Raw genomic sequence first — 24,515 nt, 5'->3', positions numbered from 1 at the left:
CAAGGACGTTACTTTGTTTCAACTGCAGAATAGAAGAATAGTAAGAAGATTATTGTTCTGCGTCAAGCAAAGTGAACAATTAAGAAACTAGTAAAATTCGGTTAAAAACCGGCCAGTGTACTGTTTTATTAAAACCTGGAAGGATGGGGGTGAACCATCATCTTCGAGGAAGAAATGTGGTGGTGTTTTAAAAAAAAAAAACAGAACTCAAAGCTGTGTTCAATAGTGAATTTAAGAACATTTAAACACAATGTGAAGAGCACTGAGAGGTTAATAAACATCTGAGTAGCCTTAAGATAAACAATTAACAATGAGGCTAATTGGAAACAACTGGCTAGGAAGCATAAAGAATGGACTGTGGCCATTAGAAAAAAGTCATGTGGTCTAATAAGTCCAGATTTACTTTGTTCCAGAGTAATTGGTGCATCAGGGTAAGAGGGTGAATAAAGCAATACTTATCATGCCTAGTGCCCATTGTACAAGCCTATGGGGCAGTGTTATGATCTGGTGTTGCTTCAGCTAGTCATGTTTAGGGTTAGCAACGTTATGTGCCCAAAAAATAAAGGTCAGTAGATTGACTTCATGGCATATGCCAGTACCACCAGGCTCAAAATGTTAGCTGATTTGAGACATCACTTCACACATGGATTGGCCACTGACGGTCTTTGGGATTTAAATACAATACAAGATCGTGGAGAAAAACTTATGTGACTCTGGATGGAAATAAATGTGGCCTTGCAGAGGGGAGTTAAGTTTTAAACAACTATATAACTTGTATCACGCAACTTATGAAGACAAGCTATACTGATCAGAATTAATGACCATGTGAGTGGAAATTTCACTATTTTTATAGTTATTAATGCTTGGAATACCATGCTGTGATAAATGTCAGTCTGATTTGCTTTGCAGGTTTCCTCTTAAATGCAAAAAAAAAACAAAAAACAAGCAAAACATTCTAACAAATGTACTGTACTTGTGTACTACTGTACTGTGATATAGCACTTGTGTTTAAGCAAATTTTCACCAGCAGAGGGCAGTGTGCACACACAATATAAACGTTTTCAAAGACAGTAGGACAACTGTATATTATACTAGAGTTTATTGTTTGATATAAATGCAGTCTTTCAGTTTGAAGCATTTTCATTTAGAAAATTTGCCCATTTATTATTTCTGCCCCCCCAAAACAAACACCAAAAAGCGCACATACATTAATATTGTGCTGAATTACTTTTACCTTAAAAACAGTGTTTGTGGTGTTAATGCAATGTGACTACATTTACTTCCACCCAAAGCTGGATACATTTTTGGAGATTTTTGTATTGATGATGGGAAAAGTAAATCACGCCATAAAGTCTACTCCAGCTCAAATAGAACAACGTTTATTAGGGTTAAGGTCAGAATACTGCGATGGCAAGTTCATGCGTGAAAATGATTCCTCAAGCTGCCTGAACCACTTCTTCACAATTTAGCATTGTCATATGCCTGTGTCATATGTGCGATTATCTGGTCATACAGTACATTTAGGCCGTCAGCTAACTTTATTTTTTAACGTAATGTTGCTGAGTCTAGACCTGACTAACTGAAACAACCCCAGATTATAACACTGTCTCAAGAGACTTGTGCAGTGGGCGCTATGCGTAATGGCTGCATCACTTAATGCGCTTCTTTTCTTAGCCTGTTTTTTTTTATCCCATTGGCCAGGTAGGTAGTGTTCCTGTTAGTCTATACATTGGACTAAAAAAACTTTCCATTCTGTTTTAGGGCTTATTATGCTTAGACCTGAAATGTCTCCATTTCATATATACACAGATTAACTAAAATTTTACTCACTCACTTTATTCTATACCGCTTTATCCTGTACTTGGGGTCACAGGGGTCCTAGAGCCTATCCCAGGAGTCTTAGGGCATGAGACGGGGTACACCATGGACAGGGTGCCAATCCATCGCAGGGCACACACACATACACACACTATGGGCAATTTGGGAATGCCAATTAGCCTAATTTAAAAACACCAATTATTTTAATAGGCATGTCTTTGGATTGCAAAGGAAACCCACCAATCATGGGGAGAACATGAAAAATTCACGAACACCCCTCAACCCTCGGATCCTCAATCCTAGAACTGCGAGGCCACAATCCCGCTGGGTGCACTTTGTCCTTTACACTTTAGTCTGTGCATGTTTAATATAAAGATAATTTTTTCAAAATATTGAAACATACAACCCTTGTAGTGAACAGTGTTTTTTCCTGGTATATCCCAATAAATATATACCTTATTTTAATTATTATATATATACCTTATAATAATTATATACAGGTGATGAAAAATGTGCACGTCAAGTCCCTCACTGTTTCACCTCTGGAAAATTAGGAATACCTTGCATGTCACATGATCAGCTAAACGTCCTGAAGAACATATGAGGAAGAACAGTAAGTGCCCTTTGCCCCTGTTTATTTGTAATGACTTTGTGATATTGAGATCACTTTGAAAGTACAATCCTGTCACCTAAATTACAGGTTGTGACTTTACAAAATTAGGCAAATCAGTACATTGTCTCATGTATAATGCACATATTGTCTTTATACCATTATATTATATTGGCATGGCGCGGTATGATTTACTGAAAACAATATTTTAAATGGCATATTAAAAATGGTTAAACAATTCGGGTTGTTTTAAATCACACCTAATAGGAATAAGCTATAAATACATAGTTGAGAAGAAAAGCAGTCATACACCAAGTTGCCAGTTCATTATACTGATTTAGTAACTGCTCTCTCTTAATGTATGGCGTATGAAACAATACATGTACAAAAGGTCATTTTTATCACATTCTAAATAGTAAAAGGATACAAGTACACAGTTCAAACTATAGTTAATGTGGCCAGGGCTAATGCTGGTCTTCTGTGTATGATTACAGTATACAAGTTGTTGCATAGGATGATATAAGGCACAGTGTCTGAAAAAAATAAAATAAAGGTAATAATCTAACTGTGCTACATGGAAGGCATGGGAATTCAGGCTCATTCCTTGTGTGTGTGTAAGGGGCATCTTCACAAGGAGGTGGCTCACTCCCGAAATCGTCCCTGAGGTGCCACTTAACAGCAACCAGTGTACAACAAGGCAATTGAATATAGTGTCAGCGCGATTGCGTATTACAAGAGGTGTGTGTGTATCTGTGTGTTTGGTATCACTGGAAAGCTATAAGTGAATGTCAGAAATTGCCTGGGCGTCTGCACTACTCCATTTTGTTTAATGGTGCATGGATATAATATTTTCTTAAGAAGGAACACAGCAAAATTCATGCTGGAGAGGAGATCAAAGATTGACTCCCTGCTTCTCCTAAACATGAGGGATGTTCACAAATCAGGTCAAATGAGGAGGTGGATTTGGCAGAAGGGTGCAGTAAACAGTATATGGATCCTGTTGGAGATTACAACAAAGACTGGACTATTGGTAAAAATTTTCTCTTTGTTGTGTTGACGAACGTGCAATCGCAAAATACAGACACTAAAAGCGTCTGCTTTACACTTTGAGGATTTTCATGGCACATGAAAAAAGGAAAATCCAAGCAGGGACAAAGAAGCGATAAAACAGATTCAAAAAGCCCTGTCGATGGATGAGACAGCTAAGCTTCTTTTCAAAGATGTGCGCCAAGAAAAAAGCATGGCAAAAAAAAAAAATCTGGGTGTCCACTTTTTTATAATGAGCGACTCTTATAAAAGAAACTTGAGCTCAAAAATGGCTGCGTGCAGGAAAAGTATTATTCTCTGTCCTGTGTCGATCACAGTGACATTAAATCTAAAGCGGGAAATAGGGAGGAAATTTGGAAAAACATGTAGTATTCAATTGGCTCCTGTACTACAATGGCAATAAAATAGCTCTGGTTATACTGTAGTTTTCGGCTATACATGGTAATATCTCTGATACTGAAACCCTGGGTGTCGTTTATGAAAGAATGGAAAACTAAAGAGAAATCTGTCTATAAGAAAATTTAACCTGCATAAATGCGTTTTTAGAAGATATGTAGCACCATTGAGTGTTGTTTGAAACACGCATTAGATGTAAACGGCTCTTTTGGAAAACTAATTTGTGTTGCATTTCCCTATTCTATAATGCACTTTCTGTATCTGCCCTCTTTCTTAATGATTTGGCCAACCTCCTGAGAGTTTCCTATACTAACCATCTCAGACTCATGACTGCAGAAAGGAAATGTTATTGATCTGATCCAAACGCAAGAAAACAATCCATTACAGAGGAGTTGCTTTGCAACATTTGATTCACAGAATTTTTGTACTTATGGAGTTTAACATGTATAAACCATAAAAAAAAATACATGTATATATATATATATATATACACTGGTAATTTGGGAAATCGCCCTGTGACGATTGAGAGACCTGTACTCCTGGATAAAGCTTACGGTGAGAAAGCAAACCGTCTTTGGCATGATGATTGATCGAGGCACTTGAATTGCGCTCATTTATATAGAGAGTTTTGAGCTTCCAAATCCCAAAGGGAAACTTTTGTCAATCACTTTTTGTCAGTCTGCATCCTAGGAGTTAAATATAAGCAGACCAGATAAACACAGCTGAAGATTTTCAAAACCAAAGGGCAGAAAATGATTAATAAGGAAATAAAATGTGACTTTGCTCGTTTTCAGGACAGTAGTCGTAAGGCAAAGTGCGGAAGGCCCTCAGCTGTGTCTCATTTCCCTTCTTCAGGTACGGAAGGAATTTGGCCGTGTGTCATTCCTGCCTTAAATAGACTGATTCCTGGTTGTTTGCAGATGCTGACTGGGTGATAAGCCTCATGCTGCTGTGATCATGCAATAGTACAGCAGCTCCTGCATGATATACAGCACTTCTTTTGTTTTTTGGGGCTGAAGATCGTCAGGATGGCCTCGTCAAACACTGTCTTCAGTCCCTTCTGGGTCAGCGCGGAACACTCGAGGTAGCACTGCGCACCGATCTGTATACACAACACGGAAAACATGTACAAACGTGCAAGTGACTGTCGGTATGCGTCTTAGAAAAGATATGTTGGAGATGAGATGGATGAGATTTCATACTTCTCTGGCCAGCTTGACGCCTTGCTCGTATGTCAGTGGTTTCTCCTTCATTTGGAGCAAACGAGCCAGCGTCTTTGGATCGTCTCGCAAGTCAATCTGGAGCACACAAAACAAAACAACACAAATATCACAAAATAAAAGTGTGTGAAAGTAGTAAGATCAGCCTATAAGAGTGTTTAAGCTTAAGTGTGACATTATATTAAGTTGATGCACTCCTGAAACATGGCTCAATCAATGAGACTACTGAACCGGACCTAACTGTTGTATCAATAGCAATATTTTCTATCTACAGTGGAACCTCAGATTGCGAGTAAATAATACATTTTGACTCGAAAACCGAACAAGTCTTGGTTTACGGATACCGAGTATCATGTAGCACGCATATGCTTCTTGTTTTGTGATCACAACTGAGCCAATGTTTTTTCTCTCTCTTGCGCTGTGGAATTCTGGGTAATCGTCTTTCCTGCTCGGTGAGAGTGCTCGTCTCTCACTGGTATAATCAAGGCTTGTTCACTGTGACCACATGTGTGCGCTTAAAACATATTTTATTTTGTGTTTGTGTGTGTGTGTGTGTACAGCATGCATGTACTGTTAATTATAACACATGTGCGCGTGTGTATAGCAAAAGAAAGTTTCATTAGAGAGGCTAAAGATCCCTTTTCTTTCTCTCCATGGTACAGCATGCCTTCAATTTGATGGTGTGTTATGTGTGTGGGCGCAATTTGACACTGTGCCCCTTCACGCACACACACCACTCCTCTGGCCTTTACACATCTTCTTCCCCCTTCCTCTCGCCATCACGCACACTCACACACACACACTCTCTCTATCTCTGCTCTACACAGAAACACTGCTCTGTCGCGATTTTTTTTAAAGGTAAAGTGCAGGTTAATTATTATATTTTTTTACTTTACAGCAGTGATTCTGTAAGTAACGATGTTACTTGCTAATTTTTCTGATAAAACAGTCTTTCTGTTAATGTGTGTGTGTGTGTGTGTGTGCGTGTGAAACTTAAATAAGAGAGAAGACGAGAAGAGGGGAGAGGCTGATTCCTCCTCTCCTCTTACTTTAGCTTCACACACATACACAAACCCACACACGCATACACACACGCAGAGCGCCTGCGAGCATAAACGAAAATCTGTTGGGATTTATTTAGAATTTTTTTTAAAGGTGAAGTGCAGGTTAATTTGTTTTATTTTTACTTTACATTTTGTATGAATTATTTTTATGTATTTATTTTTTGGGCTCGTGGAATGAAAAATTTAAGTTTCTATAATTTCTTATGGGGAAATTCAAGTATTTGATCAAACTTTGGTCTATAACTGTATTGAAATACGAGTCCACTTTCAGAACAAATTATGCTCGTAATCCAAGGTACAAGGAAGAGCAGGTGTTGTACAAAAAGGAAGCTCCACATTTACGAGTTCTGTTTGTCGTATATGTGGTGCTCACCTGTGTGCCTATAAGGATGTATGGCACATGAGGCATGCAGGACTTGAGCTCGGGAACCCATTCCTCCTGTACGTTGTAAAATGAGGCTGGGTTAACCACAGAGAAGCAGATGAGGAACACATCAGTGTTAGGGTAGGAAAGGGGCCGCAGCTGGTTGTAGTCTTCCTATAACAGCAGAAGATCAAACCAGAGATGACAAGAAGTGAAATCCATTTCTCTTTCAAAGCATGTCTACTGTTGAAATGAAACCTTACAGTACAAGAAAGGTAAAAAATGAAATATGGCGTGGACAATGCATTGGACGATTAGAAATTTGATTTCCCTAAACCATTGGACAGCCTGGCAACTTCAATTTAAATTCATAAAATCATGCAGTTTGGGGGATTGTCTGTAATTTTCCTCAGGATTAATAATCTTATTTTAATATCTATTTAGTGCTCAAAAGATAAATATTTATTGATTAGGGATCCCCAGGGACCAGCCAATACAATATTATCACAATACCTAGGTGCTGATACGATTTGGATAGCAAATTCTGTTATTACCTCGATTTTATAATTATCCTGATTCTATATCATTTTTGGCTAATAATTTATGCACAGTACAGTACACATACAGTAGTTTGAAGCACGTCTTCTGTAGGATTATTAAGGAACGATGACATTTTACCATCTCTATTAAAATGAATTTAAAAAATAATACTAATTTTGGAATCAATGTTGCGGTATGTAAATATCCACACAAAAGAATTGGTACATAAACGAAGGTAACTGAATCGATGTTCTCCCCTATCTGTACTATCAATAGCTATATCTACGAATCTGGTTAAAAAAAATGCTTTTTCTTCATTTATTTTCCTCTTCCAGTGAGAAACCACTGAATTAAATCTTTTATATATTTCTGAGTTTGAGTTGAATTGGAGAATTTTGATGCTGAAATCTGGCAACACACTGGACACTAAAGTGGATAATACATATAATCTTTCTCAATGTTTGGTGTGTTACATTCTGAGATGCGTTTTTGCTTGTGTTGCTTGTAGAGAGTGATTATTTTAGAAGTCTTCCTGTCAGCGTGAATCTGTCTGGCCAGTCTCCTCTGACCTCTGCTCACTGGATGTTTTTTTTTGGTACCAATTTGTGGAAACTCTAGAGATCGCTTGCTGAGTGTGAAAATCCCAGGAGATCTGCAGTTTCTGAAATACTTAAACCAGCCCATCTGGCATCAACAATCATGGTTACAATCCAGTTTTCCTTGCACTCCTGAATAGACTGTTTGAATGTTCAGGTGTTCCTTATTTTTTTTTTAAGGGTTAACACTTATCTTATGTGAGCTTTATTTCCTGATACCAGCTTTCCCTGATAAGCTCCAGACCCTCAAGTGCAATTGAGCTCAGGGTAAGTGATCATTATCGGAGAAGAGCCCAGCATGCTGTAGATGATCTTTGGTGAAAAACACAATGTTTACTCACTGCAGAGCAGCACAGGGAGTAAAATTATTGTGTTTGCACGGCAATGCTTCATAAGCGCTGATGTTTATGCTCTCTCCACAGAGAGGAGTTCAATGAGCTGTGGGAAAGTTTGGTTTCTATGACTACATGCTACATATCTTACCATTGTATTACGTTCAGTAGACTTTTGCATCAAGCTGAGATACAAAATCTCCTAGTTTTGGATAGGGCAAGACTTGACTCGTATATACACTAACTGTCCACTTACACCTGCACATTTATGTGGTTATCTAATCAACCAAGCACAGAAAGCAGCTCAGAACATACAACACATCGAACGATAAGATGGATGGGCTACAACAGCAAAACCTCACATCATGTATCTCTAATGTCTGGCAAAAATAGGTATCTGAGTCTGTCATGAAAATAGAATCAGAAGATTTAAAATCTGTCGGTAGACACCAGTTGATTCTTCTCCAGTGAAATGGAATGGACAAGTATTTGCCGAAACCTGAAATGCCATTGTATCCAAATCCATACACTTCAATATGGAGTTGGTCCCCTTTTTGCAGCTATAACAGTTTCCACTCTTCTTGGATGGCTGTCCATAAGATTTTGGAGTGTTTCTGTGGGAATTTGTGCCCATTTATTCTGGAGAGCATTTATTATGTCAGGCACCGATGTTGGATGAGAAGGCCTGCCAATCGGGCACAGTCATTTTGGAAAAGAAAAGGGCCTTCCCCAAACTATTGCCACCAAGTGGGAAGCATAGCATTGTCCAAGGTGTCTTGATATGCTGAAGCATTAAGATCGCCCTTCACTGGCGATAAGGGGTCTAACTGAAACCTGAATTCAACAATTAACAGGTTTAGCCAAATTCCTTTGTCATTAAAGTGTACCTGTCTGTGGCAGACAAGAGTGGAGCCAGATGTGGTCTTCTGCTAATACAGCCCATCCACCCCAGGATGATCAATATTTAATGCACACTGGGATGCTTTCTTGCATACCACTGGTGTAAATATTGCTTAAATTAGTTATTATGTAGTTTCAGGCAGCTTAAACCAATCTGGTTATTTTCTTCTGACCACTCTTATCAACAAAACGTTTTTCACCCATAGACCTGTCACTCTCACCCTTTTTTGCTTTATTTACACAGCACTCTGCGTAAACTCTAGAGACTGATGTGTGTGAAATTCCCAGGAGATCAGTAGTTTATGAAATACTCCAACCAGCCCCCTGGTATTACTAACCATGCCATGATCAAAGTCACAGAAATCATCCTTTTTCTTTAATATGATGTCTGATGTAAAATTTAACCGAAGCTCGTGACTTGTGTCTGCATGATTTCAACTCCAAATAGTGGTCCAATCGTGTGATCTTCTTTCATTTGAGTGTCCATGTAATGTTTTGTGAGTTGATGAATAAAGCCTTGTGGAAATAAACTTGTGACAAGAGCTACAGGCAGGGGATAAAAGAAAAAGTTATGCCTATTAAGGGAATTTTGTTGGCATGGTTTGTAGTCTTGAGAAATAATTCTCTAGCCTTCCTAAAGAGCTTTTTTTGCCTCTCACTTTTTGCAAGTTTTGGGTTCTTATTTTCACTCCAGTCCCGTACCTGACCGGTTTCTAAACCAGTCTTTATCCATGAACCAGTGAGGAACAGGTGAAACAGGAGCAGATGATGACAGAAGATCAGGCCGGTGATTATTATAATGGCAATGCTTAAAGCTGAGGTGTTGGAAAAGATGAGAGGGGAAACGAGGTTGCTGCTTAGGTTGCATGAACAACAGTCATCATCCCCACCATCATCACCACCATCTTCATCATCTTAATAGCAAGTGAAGGAATGGATTTCTTTTTTATTATGGTTTCAGAGATTGATAAAAATCTAAAAATGTGTTTTCATGGGTTGCCATAGATTTCTTTTTTATCTATTACTTATTTTTTATTGGAAAAAAAATATATACATACATAAAAATGTACATACATATACAGTATATGTTGGATATGAAGCGAAACAGTCCAGTAATCTTGTGACTTACCTGCCCTGCTGTGTCATACAATCCCAACAAGTGCTGTCTGCCAGATACTGTGATATTTACTGTAAAAGAAACCAGATGATAGTGATGAGTTTATATAGATAAAGGAAATGTAAATAATGAGTGAAAAAACAACTGAAAACACATCCTTTTTGCTTCCCCAAGCCCGAAAAAAAGCCTAAGAAAAAGCCGAACGGTACAATATACTTTGTTAAGCAAACTGAACATTTCTGATAAAACACTGCCACCTTATTAATAAATATGTATAATTGTGCTTGTCAATCTTTCAGATGCAAAAATGTTTTTATCTCTGCTAATATATGTGGAATTATGATGGTGTCTGATTGCGGATAATAATTGCACTTGAAAAACACATTAACGTCTTAGCCAGTTAGTGAAATCACTAGATAAGAGTGTAGATTAAACTTGCTGATCACATCCCTTTTAATCAGGAAAAGTAGTTCATTTTGATAATTTACAATCTAATGGAGTTTTCTTTTTAAAAAAAGAGAGAGAAAGAAATTCAGCTGCAGTTGATGGAGCAGGTGTGATTCCTCTAGTCAGTGTAATTGTGTGCTAGACACATATCAAGGAGATATCATTAACTGACCTGCTGCTGTTCCTCCTCCACTCTTAAACAACACATTCATAGAATAAGAGGCTTTTAAACCAATCGGGCCTCCGTTAATGATTGTTGTAGTTCCCAGTTTTAACAATTTGCCTTTCTATGTATCAAAAAATGAGCACTAAATTATATTTTCTAAAATAATGTCATATGTGCACAAAAACAATATACAAGTGGTGTAGAAACAGTATACATACTTGAGGAAATAACAGTACAGTTGTGTTGCCAAAACTAATAGAATAATGGCTAAACATGCCATGATTTAGTTTTTTGGTAATGCTCTCAAGCACGTTTTTGGCTATTTGACAGGAGCGACCACTGCCTACTGAAATTCGGCAACAATTTTAGAGTTGCTTTAAACAGAGCTGAGTATCTGTGACAGCAAGTCAGCGAGGGATAGTATCTGCTGCTCCATTAGCCAGGGGAGAGATTTAAATGCCCGGCTCCCACCTGGCTAATAGTGGCAGTGGAGTCTCAGGCGGTTGAGGCTCTGGGTTGCTAATTGCAGGGTCAGGGTTTTGAGCCCCACCATCACTGGGGTACAACTGTTGGGCGCTTGGGCAAGACCCTAACCTCTATGCCTGTATACAGCTGAAGTCATCAAATCTCTTTTAAGTAACTGTACAGATTTTATGTTAATGGTGGTTACAAGTGATACGAGTAATTATAGATTATTTCACTTAGAATTCCAGTGGGTCAAAAGATTTACTGTTAGGAACATTCCAGAAAATAATACCATAGCTTTAGAAACTTCTGATATTCCAATTGACCTCATATAAGACAACATACCACTCTGGCGGGAGACACATTCTGTCTCCTAGAAAAAAAGGTATTTTGGTAAGTACTGTAATGTACAAATCAAGGACCTTGTGAAGACACTGGAAGAAACCAGGTATTAAAGTATTTATATCCACAGTAAAACATGACTGATATTGACATTGTACCTGAAAGGGTGCTCAGCAAAGGAAAAGCTATTGTTTTAAACTGCAATAAAAAGCCAGTCTACGGTTTACATCATTGTTACAGTACGTTTGGAGGAAAAATGGCAGCCTTGGAAGTGTCTAACCAACCGTGTGACAGTCCTCTTTGCTGTGCAACGCCTTTGGTCCAGGAATGATTGGTGCACTTTGCAAAATAGATAGCATCAAATACTAACTAAGTATGTGCAAACTTCTAACTCACTGTGACTGAGAAATAAAAGCTGAGATAGGTCTCGTTACTATTATTCTTACATATCACATTATTATAAATAAACTAAGTCATGTATCTGGCTAACTTTAAATGTAGTAACCCCTGGCACTAAGGATGCTCTGCATCTTAGTTGTTGTACAGTACATTTAAAGTCAGACGTTTACATGGTACCTTAGCCAGATACATTTACACCAGATGCACTTCCTCCCAAACCTGAAGAAAAAGGATGAGTCGTGGCAAGAAGGGCATCTGCCCACAAACCAGTGCCAATAACTCGCGGATTAAATGAATCAATGTGGTGAAGAAAAAAAGAAAAAGGAAAGTGCAACCTAGATAATAATAGCTAAACAGTTTTTTCTTTAACATGCTGGTTTTACGTTTATACAGTCAGTTTTGGGAGTGACACTTGTGAAAAATGAACTAATAAGGAGAAACTGTGTCCCTAATATTGTAGTAATTTAAACTGTAGCAAAAAAAGATTGGAACAAACACAGATTATAAAGACACAGGAACATATACCGTGTCCCAAATTATCATTAATATCATGTTCATTTTGCTGAGTAGTAGGTGCACCCCAGGGCTTAGCGCACCAGTTGGATCAGCGCCCATCTTATGATAGCCGTAAATAATACTTGGAAGTATAATGAAATCCTCTGTGTCTTTTTTGATTTATAATGAATATTTATTCCACAAAGTTAAGCATTTAGGCAAAAACATATTCATCCTTTCACTTGGAGCCCATTTCATAACAGAGAAGAGTTGTGTTAGGGAGAAAGAGAGATAGTAATATTAATTGTTTTCTAAAGTGTTTAAACTTGTAAAAAAACGATGATACCCTTTTAGCAAGGGATAAAGGCCGGAGGTTTAGAAACAAAGCAGCTGAAGATGCTAAGTTTTAAAAGTGACATAAGGAAGGTCATTTTGTGTGTGTGGTGTGTGTGTGTGTGTAGAAACAATATATATCCTCATGGGTGATGAGAGGATAAGAGAACATCTGTTTTCCTACACCTAACAGGAAAAATGGCCAGACTCAGCCGTGTTTATTTATTTATTTATTAATTTTTTGGCTTTTGCTGTCAATAACCGGCACTCAGTAAAGAAAGAAGTGTATCAGCTGAGCACTTTCCTGTCTCTTTAACCACACACCATGCTAACTCTTCATCCCCCAGAGGTTTCACTCTTGGAGTTGACACTAGCTCAATGCTTGTAAGAGGCAATACAGTCATTTAAAATATTTCCTCCCTTGTCTGCGGTAGTAATGAGCTGAAATGTTAAAAGCTCCACAGGGCTGGTGAGAAGCAGCGGTGAAATGAAACTTCCCTGCACATCATGTCATTATGTCAAGCATTATTGTACCCCTTGGCAGCATGTGGCATAATCGTGAAGAATTAGAAATATAATTGATGAGTGACTATGTGCTTTGTGAGGCTATAGAGCGTTTCGGAAATTCAAATCAGATCAGTCACGTCTAATACCCGCTGGAACGACTGCTAATCTTGCTGCTAAATTTAGCTTTCTCTACAAAAGCAGACAAGACTTCGATCCCAAATAGTGCAGGCAACAGCATGCTGAACAGCACTGAGGTAGCAGAGGAAGTGCTGAACTGTGCTTCTCAGGCATTTCTGCACTTTGGGCGTTATCAATTTCTTGGAGAGGGACTTGAAGGATTGCAGCTGTATCTGCAAAGAGTGGTAGAGGGGTGAGGGGAAGGTAAACTGAACCAACTTTTCATTTAGTCATGCTTTGTTGCAGTGTATCAGCTGTTCCTGCCAGCTCCCTATAGGAGCTCCACTGGCCTCCTGAGTCAGTCTGACTAAATAAGGAGTGCACTGTTGACACACACCATCTTCCTCTCCTGTGTCCCCATTCACTGTTTCTTGCCTGACGGTGAGGCAGGAAAAGGACAAAGACAGAGAGGAAGAGAGAGGGAGAAAAAATATTGTGGTTATCTGGGGGCGGTAGAGGGGCCCTCAGCTGTTCCATCCGGTCAGCTGCCTCTCGTCATGGGGCCTTCTGTTTTACTCCACAGCTTGGACAGAGACGCATGGTGTTGTTCCAATCATCCCCCTCTAGCTGAAAACCTCCACACATGCTGTGTAATGTGATTTGGGGTGTGGACATGTCTCCAGGCCTCTTACAATGCGTCTCTGTGTAATATGAGCAGGCTTAAAGGGCCACCATGGTTTCTTTAGCTGGCCAACCCACTCAGAGGAAATCACAATAGATAAACAGCCATGAACAGTGCTATTAGCTTAAGTAGGAAAATCCCTGACATTCCAGTACAGTATCAACCACTGTAATGTATATAAATCAGCAAATGATCACTGATGCCTGTTCATACTACTGTACATACTAAGCATGTTTTATATACAACTTATTTGGTTGTTTTAACATATTTCACTGACACATTAGCAATTCCACAAATTGCTCAAACAGGTAAGTTTTTAAACTTAATTCTAATACTGCTGTCAGTGCCATCTTGTCATCATAGTTATCACCTCGTCGACTCTCTAACCAGCCAAGCTAAATCTCTTGGCACAGTCGTGTGAGACTTTGACCCATACTGTAGGTAAGAATACCTCAGCAAGTGATAGCTTCTCATTCTCACATGCATCATGCAGCACTTAAAAAAGTGAAAAAGTGTGTGAGAATTTATAAAGACGGTAATAAAAATATTAATTTGCAGACGTTACTATAAAGGGATTACCTCAGACGGTGCACAAATATGTGATTCCTTCGAGATTTATTTGCGTTTGCTAGTGATAGCATTAGCTCATTTAGTGCATATACTGCGAATGAGACTATGCCATGGAATATGCGTCGCAAAAAAAAGATGTCCAGGTAATGTTCAAAATTACAAGCTTACTAATTAACAGCTGACCAACTGTTCTGCGGTTGAATCCCAAATAATGTAAAATTAAAAGCTAGTGCACTAAGTAAGGTTTAGAACCCATTGTGTTAGAGGCTAGTTAGCGTAGAAACACAACACGGACAGTTCAGAGGCAATTCAGAACGGCAATTAGTGTTGTTTAAGGTGACTTAATGTTATCAGATCTATTTTCGTACTGAAATGCTTCAGGCATCTGTAATTGATATCCACTAATTAAGGTCCCTTTAGCCCTCCAGAAGTGGGCAGGACTATTGCGGCCTGACCTCGTGATGTCCTGTGCTAAAGGTCAATATTCTAGAATTAGCAGAAAGAACAATATAGGTTTAAATGCATCTTGTTATATACTTCTGATGACCCGTTATAAATACAGTTGACTTATCATCTGCAGTTTAACTGGTATATATGTAGATGCTGATAGCTGATTTTAGAAGATAAACCTACCCTGATCTTGAACTATAATAGAGATGCCTTTATCACAATTCTTGCAATTTTAATTTAATTGAATCTTATTTAAAATGCAGTAAAGAATTCCATTTATTCCTCGTTTGTAGGAGATAATAATAGGAGTTCAATAATCATGCAATATGTATTCACAGGGGAGACTGAATTTTAGTTCAGCTATTTAGCTGCATTTCCTTTTTCATGGCTGAGGAACACACAATATTTCACTCTGTATTAGTGAATACAAGCATCTGTACCAGCATAGAAACTCATTGTAGAAAGTGCTAAAAACACAATGTTCTCTTAATATTCGCATAACAAAGTTAAAACATTATTATTGTAATTGATCTTCCATATTTAATAATCGACAGTCTGTAGGGAGGTTGTAGAGTGTGGAATGATAAATGTTTCAGCTCAGCTTTTTCTGTGAATTTAAGTATGCTGGCTAAGAGCAAAACCCAGGTCAATTGAGAGCACACTCGCTGCTAATTGTGCATATTAATCAAACCATGTCTGTGTAGCTGTACTCCAACTATTACGAGGCAAAGCCGGTAATTAGCCATGTACTGCACTTGCTTACAAGCACGCTTTACCAATGTGATCAAGGGACTGAAGAAGGGAACTTTATGGGGATGTTTCTTGGAACTTGAAACAAATGTGAAATTATTGATAATTACTCGTTTCGTTTGGCCTGTGCCTTCGAGACTGTACAAGCCAGGATGAGCATGCAGATGTGCTTCATACTTGTTTCGCAAATGTTTGTTTCTGCAATCTATCCCTACAGTATGTAACCATAGTTTACGCAACAAATCACTCAGTTCCTGTCCTCAGTAGACAGGTTGCAAAGATGTACAGTAGGTGGGTTCTCTGTCATTTAGTTTTGATCTATTTTTCTACTGAAATCTCAACAATCGTCCTTGATTGCAGTGTTGATGCAACTAGAACAAGAGAAATGTTCAGTCATGCATAACATGTAACTAAACTCACTGTATAGTATGATGCTGGTGGTGAATAAAGTACCAGCATTCTGCAGTTGTCACAACAGACTGTAACATACACTGTATTATGTCAGGCAAGAACTTGTTTATCAACCTGAAGCAATATAGCGAAGACTGCATTCAACAGTATTTTGACAAGAACTTTTATGGTATTAAGTACACTGGTTGTCCTTATAGTACAAATGGTTTTATATGTACAGAAAATGTCTTACTGTCATTGCAAACTTAATAGATTAAATCATCAGCCCACCAAAACTATAAAGTTTTCTATAGTATGGAAACTCGAAAAAGTGCTCTTTTCTATTGTCTCCATCTAAAATGAAACCAAATCCAAGTACCGGCTAAGTATAACAAAGATCATAATTAAACGGATTTGCCAGGGTAGCAACACTTTTAAGTAAATTGCTGGATTTCTAGCAAACATATAGCCTACCTATGTAATGATACAGGTCAGGGTTGTAGTGAATCCAAAGCCATCCCCAGCAACAGTAAGTGCAAGGCATAAGGATTCATCATGGACGGCAAACCTACAAACACCAGGCAGAACATGAAACTACCTCAGATAGTAACCTGACCTCAGGATTGAACCCAAGACCCTGGAGATGTAACCAATCACAGTGCGCAAGCACTTACACGCCTAGTCATATACTATGCACAATTTGGAAAAGCCCGTCAGACTGAGTTGGTCTGACTCTGGGAGGAAACCAGAGTACCCAGATGAAACCCAGCCTGCCCAGAGAGAACATAGAAACTCCACGCGCACAATCTGGAGGCAATATTTGAACATCCAAACCTGGAGATGCGAGTTGGCGGTGCTAACCACTAATCCACCAGCACACTCTAACATTTAATTTTTTCTAGAGGATGTTGGACACTTGCACTGAATTAAATAGACATTATGGAGACATTACAAAATGTATTATGTATTATATAATATAATATGTAATATAATTACTATATAGCGAAAGGAATCCCAGGAGACTTTGGCAATGGAGAGTGCCAATCTATTCCAGGGCATGCACAAACACAGACACAGACACACACACACACTATGGGCAGTTGGTTTGGGGATTGCCAGTTAACCTAATCTGCATATCTTTAAATTGTAGGAGGAAACTGGAGTACCCGGAGGAAACCCACCAAGCCAGGGGAGAACAAACCCACAGGTGAAAATCAAACCCACAACCCTACACAACAATACATAAAAACTTTGAAAACTTCGAATACACAGACCCATTATCCCATGCTAGACAATCATAACTGAAACAGACCTCTTACATGAATATTCTATAAAAGACATTTATTAGGTAAACTCATCCTGTCTGAATTTTACTTCTGTCTGTAGCAAATTCTTTTCATTAGCAGTAAAATGAGAATCTACCTTTATATTGCATGACCTCATCGATATGGTCCCCTTCATCAAAGATTCATATTTTAATTATAGTTTTAATATTAGCTCAAAAATGGTCCTCAGTGTGTCTGTGACTTAACAAGGGAATATCACGGGTATATTACACATTTGTGGGGAGCCACACGAAACGATGACTCATCTCAACAGCATTAACAGTCTCTATGCCGTAGACTGGGAACGCAATCTGTTTGTTTTGGACAAGGGAATTTTGATCCAGTGGGATTTGTGAACGGAAACCGCAGCCTCTCTTACCAGGAGAACTTTAACCCTACGTCCTTTACAGTCCATGACGTGAGCAAAGAGGCCCAGGAGTGCTCCGATCCTAAAATGGAAATTCATATACTGATTGCAAAACTAATCAGACTTCAAGAATGTTAGATTAAAAAAAAATAAGCGGGGTTAGCATGTTTAAAAAAAAATCAATAACAATTGCTTGCCATTTGCATGGTACATTTGAGAGTCTGATTTGAGGGTCAGCAGTCATTGATCCATCTGTGGGGTAGTTATGTGGATTGTTTCATCTAGTTCGCCATGTGTTTAAAAATGCTGTGCCTATTGCAATTCCTGCAGTAACTACTGCAAGCAGAATAATGACCATTTCTTGTTTAACACTAATACTGCTATAGCAGCAACAATGGGTGCCATTCAGCACCATACAAGAGAGTGCTCTGTTCCCTGGCCTAGACATTAAGGCACTGTGTGACAGTTCACCCATTTTATTATGATGCTGTGTCGAGGCCCTCTCCATGTGGAGAAACTGATGGAGCTAGACCTAAATGGGAACGATTGATAGGCTCTGTGTTTTCACTTTGCCATGCTGCGCAAGATAGAAGAATGGCCTTTCTCTATTCTCCTGGCCTTTTTCCTTCTAACTCTCTCTCTTCCCACTGCCTCCTGCTTTCTCTATTTCGCCCAACTTCTCATCCATCTGTGAGTTTGAACTTATCTCTGATCTTTTTGCTTGATACAAAAAGAACACATTTAATATACTGTATACATATCCTGATTTTCCAGACAGGCTAATTTGCTTTTTTGAACATACCTCTGAACTAGGATTGGATTGAGATGTCTAAGAGAACTGTGCACTTCTATGTTCTCCATATTCACACTTGAAATCCTGATCAGTGATTCAACAATTGACTGAAATGTGACTGGTTCAGCGGCTTGCAGAGGCCTTTGGGAGACAAAGGGAGTCAAAAAGAGTCATGACTTACTGTATGAACTCCAGCTACTTAACAGTCCCTTAAGATGATAACAAAAATGACCTAAAGCAAAACAATGCGCGATATACAGTAGTAAATGAACAGTTCAGTAAATGAACTAAAACAATAGGCTACACAATACACTAAATCATCAGTATACAATATTATCACAATACCTAGGTACAAATTTGGTTTGTATTGCAGTTTTGTAAGTTTCACAATCGGGATGAATAAACTTTGTTTTGTTTTTTTAGAGAGATTTTGTTACAATTCTAAATATACTTAGTAAATAATTTGCTGCTATTACAAAGAATGCAGTGCTGTGTGAATAGTTTAGAGCCTGACACATGCAGAATTATAGAGGAACAGCAACATCGTACAACCACAAATTAAAATATTTATAATTAAAAATATATATATATATATTAATAAATTGATGTTGGAGTTGGTGTGAAGACGCATGAATAGCCACACAAAAGATTCCTGAGTACAAAGACAGTTAAAGGTTTCGGATCTCCCCCGAAATAACATTCTGGTTAGACTTTGAGAGACTTGAAGTTTCGATAATTACTCTAGTATAAAAAAAAAAGAAAAAAAGAAAATTAAGAAACATATAAGCAAACTAAGAAATATTAATGACTTTTTATTTAACTGGAATATGTACCTGGACATAAAATATCTGAAGCACTCTCTTTAGCCAGCTGTATAACATATTTACAGCTGATACTAATGCTGTCTAGTATAAATTCAAAAATAAATATTTATATAATCTTGCCATCTTGGATAACAAATAAGTCATTATATATGAAAGTTCTGAGTATTTGCCGGAGAATGAATTAAAAAAGAATTAGTGTCCAACACAGGGTGTATTCCTGCCATGCACCCCAATGTTCCTGTGAAAGACTCCAAGACAGATTTTTTTTTCTGAAAATATGTTGTGAATAAAAACCTTTAAGACCTACACAAAAACTATGCGACAGGGTAGTACAGCAGGTAGCAATGTCAACTAACAGCTCCAAGCTCATGCTACTTTCAATATGGAGATATGCATGATCTTTCTGTGTCCACATTAGTTTTTATCCAGAGTCCCCAGATTCCTCATACTCTCTAAAACATACTCCTACTGTATATGCATTGGCTATACTTAAATTGCTCTGTGTTTACATGGCCCATGGTGAAAGAGTAACATCCCAACTGATGTGTTCCTTTCATGTACTGAATGAACACAGAACAGGCACATGAGTCATTGAGATAAAGTTACCGAAGATGAGTCAACAAATGTATAAAAACTATCCAATGGCAGTGCATACAGTACACAGACATGCAAAAAATAAATAGGGACTCATATGTTTATGGGTTTTGTGTTCATGGGTAATTTGTTACCATTATTATTGTTACTACTTGTTTCCTTCTTTTAAGACTGGAATAGATACATCTTTAAGTTTGGTTATAAGCCTAAATTAAAAACAATTCTGATTAATAAAAAAGCCTAATTGTTGGTCAATGTGAAGGTGGATTGTCTGAGAAACAACGCTCTCATTCTATGACTAAGTGAGTCATTACTCTTAAAGCTGCAAAAAAGTATATAAACAAAGAATTAATAATGTAGTAAAAGCTAAGTTTTACTTGCTCATAAATGTCACACATTCTGGTGTTTACCATAAAACCATGGGTGTCTGTTTACTTTTTGAACGTCACTCGCTAATTCAAGAGTTGTTGTCTTCGCAATATGTCTGGAAACAGCTATGAATGTAGTCTAGGCAAATCATCAACAACTTATAATTGTAATAAACCCAAGTTCACACATTATTATTTTTGATTTATATGTTTCTCAGTTCAAACGCATCCAGCTTTAGGCACATGCCCACATGCACATGTCCACTATTTTGTAGTAATATCTTACAAGAGTACAATGACATGCAAAATGTAAATGCTTACATACACTGAACCATTTATATGTCACGCTTAGATGAATTAACCACCATTGAGGTTTTAAAGGCCTATAAATTTTTAAAGGGATATTAAATATTTGTGGTAAGGCCACATCTGTTTGCCAATGCAATGTAATAGAACCAATTAAAAAATAGAGCCTTCATTTTTCCAGCTCTTTGCCTTATTACTACCATATAAATACATCAACAATAACAATCTCTCATACAATTTGGTAGGATTATATATATATATATACTATAAATATGTATTCTTTATTTTGTGTGTGTGGGTGGTGGGGGGGAGATGTGTCCTTGTGCAATTTAAACACTAATTCCATTCTAAGCCACGATGACTGAAACTACACAGACGTTCTTCTAATTATTACTTATCTGTCTGTTTATCTAAAGTGGGAGTCACTTAATGAGCAAGTCGAAGTCGAGTGGGAGTCACGTTTCTTGTGAACATATGTTCTTCTCATCGCTTTCCCACAGATAACCCACAAATGATGAGGCTTAGTGTTTGTCCTTTAAATCTATTAGCTCAACTCAAATTCTGGAAGACCACACTAAATGTAACATGCGCATCAAGTATATTTGAGGCTTGGAAGTGGTTGAATCAACACAGTATCAGAACAGGAACAAACATCCTGTTTAAGCTTTGTGGTACAGTTTTAACCGATTCTGCGAAGAAGGATTGGTCTTGCACACCTGGACCACATCTGTAACTCACAGGTTGCTTCATACATTAGATGCTCCTGCCATATTTGCACTACTTGTGAGTTCCCGAACCCACACAGTTCTAGCCTTGAGGAGTTCTGGCTCATTAATGCACATAAGACGTTGTCATAAAACATCGCCCACATGCAGAAACACTTCAAGCCAATAAAATTTCACAAATCAGACGGTGTCAAGGCCTGCGCGGAATGGTTGTTTTTCCAAAATGTCTTCTAGCTATGAATATATGTCAAACGCAACTCTGACTGCAAAGATAAATGGGTGGCAATCACAGAGTAACTAATTTATTATTTGTAACTTTATTATAATTATAATAAGAAATAGATTATAAGAAAGATTATAGTAGGAATTATGCTTGTCTCCTTTGTAGAGAAGTACTGGAATTATGTCAAGTTTCTGTCCTTTTGTTCACTTAGAACTTTTTCAAGAGTGATGTCACTTTTTCCAGTGATGTCACCACCATGCAAAGAAATGATCAGAAAAGCAGACTCAATGACCAAATTCCACACATCAGCAGCGTGTATGCCAAACTCCACAGAATCTGAGTGATTTCCTTTAATTGGTAAATATTTGTTGTGGCTGCAACAGATGTCTTAAAATAGTGGCTCTCAGAGGCTCATTCTAGCCGAGGAAACAAAAATTCATAATTAAAACAGAATAAGTTAAATGTTATGTATATTAATGAAATACATAAAATATATTCATGAACCCTGTATGAATAGTAACTGAGCCAAATTACACTGTGTTAAATGTTGGTACAATAGTTTTTTACATTTCTGTTAGATCACAGTTTGTTTTTGAAAAAACGTTTTCCTAAAGTGAAATTAGTTGGGGTAGGAAGAACTGTAATAACTTAATATTAACTATAACAAATATAATACCATTAGTTGGTGCTAGTGATCACTGTCATCAGACACCAAATCCAGAAATATGGCCCACGCCATATGGCCCTGTAAAGCCTGAATCCGCTATAATACGACCATGTAGTGTTATAGCAGGCACTCTTTCTCGCTCACAGCTCCATGTCTGTTCAAAGTTTCACATGTTCTCTTTATAGACTTGTCTGTTTCCTCTGTATTCTCCAGTTTCCTCCGACCTCCCCCAAAACAGGACGGCCAAATCCCCAGTGCTGAAATAGCACCCAGAGTGTTTACATGTGTCCAATTGGACACAAATGAACTCTGAACGTTTTCAATCGATGCCCTCTGTGTTAATTCGACACTGGGGATTTCTGCTTTGTGGCTCTGGTACTATAAATTGCCCTTATCTGTGGAGATGTTTGTCCATTATTTCACGCCGTTTTCTGGCTTCTCATCCTGTGTGTATTCCTGCTTTGCAGCCAGTATTCCCAAGACGGGCTCTGGTTCCACTGCAAATTGCTTAGTGAAGAATAATGTATGAATAGTAGCAAAGGAGGACACTTTTCACATTTCACGTTGGACATGGAAGTTTATTCCTTCACAGTATTGTTGTTTCTTTAGACATCCGTCTATCTTTATTTTCCCTCTGTGGATCACCTCAGTGCTTGTAATGTTATGTGCAGGACATTTTAGTTAGCGATTTATAATCTACAGTATCTGAGTTTACACTACTTATATGGAATAAGGGAATCAAGATTTACAGCTTGAGATCAACAGGTAGCACAGTGTGTGCCATGTTTTTTTTTTTATTATCATTATCTTGTTTTGTTTTTTTATTATGTGGCTAAACATTTAGTTAACAGCTGTGAGTTTTTCACTTATGTATACTGTATGTGTGTGTACTTCTGGCCTACATTTAGGATTATGTGTATCTAGTAACAAACAGTTAAACAAGCAGGCGGCTATTCTTGGGACCCTGGCCTGGCTATGGTGGGGGATGAGTGTCTGTGTGTGTGTCTGTGTGTGTCTGTGTGTGAGTGTGAGAGAGAAAGAGAGAGATAGAAAGAGAGACAGAGGGAGTGTCGTGAATGTCCTGTGCACAATTTGAATACAGTATTACAGATTAAATGTTTGTCTCACCTGCGTAATGGTCGAACACAGTCGGCACATATTGCTCAGGGAAAGCGTCATTGGCGTAGCTCATGAGTAAACACGTCTTGCCCACCGCTCCGTCTCCGACCACCACACATTTCAGCATCTTTTTAACAGAAGTGCTGAGGGGCTCTCCGCTCTCCGCTCCGTCCTCAGCCCCGGCGCGCTGCTGTTTACTCCTGGAGCTCCGGCCAGGCATGATCGCCCACTGCTGTCTCTCTGTCTCCTTCAAGCACACGTTACTCCTTGTCCTTCTGTGCTTCGTAACAAGACTTAGAGGGCCTTAGTTAAACCAGTCCAAACCCCCTCAGGATGACTCCTCACGCCTCGCGTTAATCCGGCAGCTCCGATGAGCCGCACTGTTTCTCCTCCCGCTGCCAAAACAAACCTCCGCCTTCAGCCGCGGATTCGCGTGAATCTGCACTCAGTCCGCTAGCTTTCATCCCGTCATAGTACAGGCTCCCTTTCTGACACTGAAACGTGTCTTGGTTTTCACATTTTGATCTAGATCAAGAAGCCTTCGCCGTTCGCCGGCTTTTCGTCGCTCGTTTCAGGAAACTGGGGCTTTCCTCCTCGAGAATGCCATATTAGGCAGGAGTGGGCTGGGAACAATAAGGGCTCTGTCCAAATCCACTTACAAGGGGGACTAGGTGGAACTACAGCAGCGACAAACAGAAGGAGGGGACATGATCCAGGTCCTGCATTCTTTTCTCTCTCTCTCTCTCTCTCTCTCTCTCTCTCTCTCTCTTCAGTTGGCTATCTACAACTTAACCACTGAAGGGTAAATTGTTAAATCCAGGTGCAGTTAGAGTGTTTATTCAGTGGATGAATGCGTACAGTTTTCCAGCTTCTCAGCTCTAATCTCAGGCTGTGTTAAGAGAAAGTTAGTGATTAAACTATGTTTTAAAAAAATATATATATATTTTTTTATTTACATAAGCAGGCGTGGCTAGGTGGCGCAGATGCCACTCTTAGACAAGCCTTAAAACCCCAGGTGCCACCCAAAATCTTCCCTAAAATATGCACATTACGCAAGCCAAAATAAGCATGCCTGCAAACAGGTGAC

General features: G+C 38.5%; 1 protein-coding gene across 1 annotated transcript; it reads right to left on the bottom strand.

Moving 5' to 3' along the window:
- Positions 1-268: 268 nt before the first annotated feature.
- rhoj (ras homolog family member J) lies at positions 269-24,005 on the bottom strand. The gene is made up of 5 exons (XM_053488904.1): positions 23,438-24,005; positions 10,017-10,075; positions 6,529-6,693; positions 5,074-5,169; positions 269-4,973 (listed from the first exon to the last, which is right to left on the bottom strand). The coding sequence occupies exons 1-5, from the start codon at positions 23,646-23,648 to the stop codon at positions 4,827-4,829; spliced, it is 678 nt and encodes a 225-aa protein (XP_053344879.1). The 5' UTR covers positions 23,649-24,005; the 3' UTR covers positions 269-4,826.
- Positions 24,006-24,515: the final 510 nt, after the last annotated feature.

The sequence above is a fragment of the Clarias gariepinus genome, chromosome 27 (genome assembly GCF_024256425.1).
Source record: "Clarias gariepinus isolate MV-2021 ecotype Netherlands chromosome 27, CGAR_prim_01v2, whole genome shotgun sequence".
Taxonomy (NCBI): Eukaryota; Metazoa; Chordata; class Actinopteri; order Siluriformes; family Clariidae; genus Clarias; species Clarias gariepinus.
This window is presented reverse-complemented; position numbering and strand designations above follow the sequence as displayed.

Coding starts and splice junctions, on each gene's coding strand:
- rhoj (XM_053488904.1), bottom strand. CDS start 23,648: ATGCCTGGCCGGAGCTCCAGGAGTAAACAGCAGCGCGCCGGGGCTGAG. Junction 10,076..23,437: donor TGTGTTCGACCATTACGCAG/GTGAGACAAACA, acceptor TTTCTTTTACAG/TAAATATCACAGTATCTGGC. Junction 6,694..10,016: donor TGTATGACACAGCAGGGCAG/GTAAGTCACAAG, acceptor CTGCTGTTATAG/GAAGACTACAACCAGCTGCG.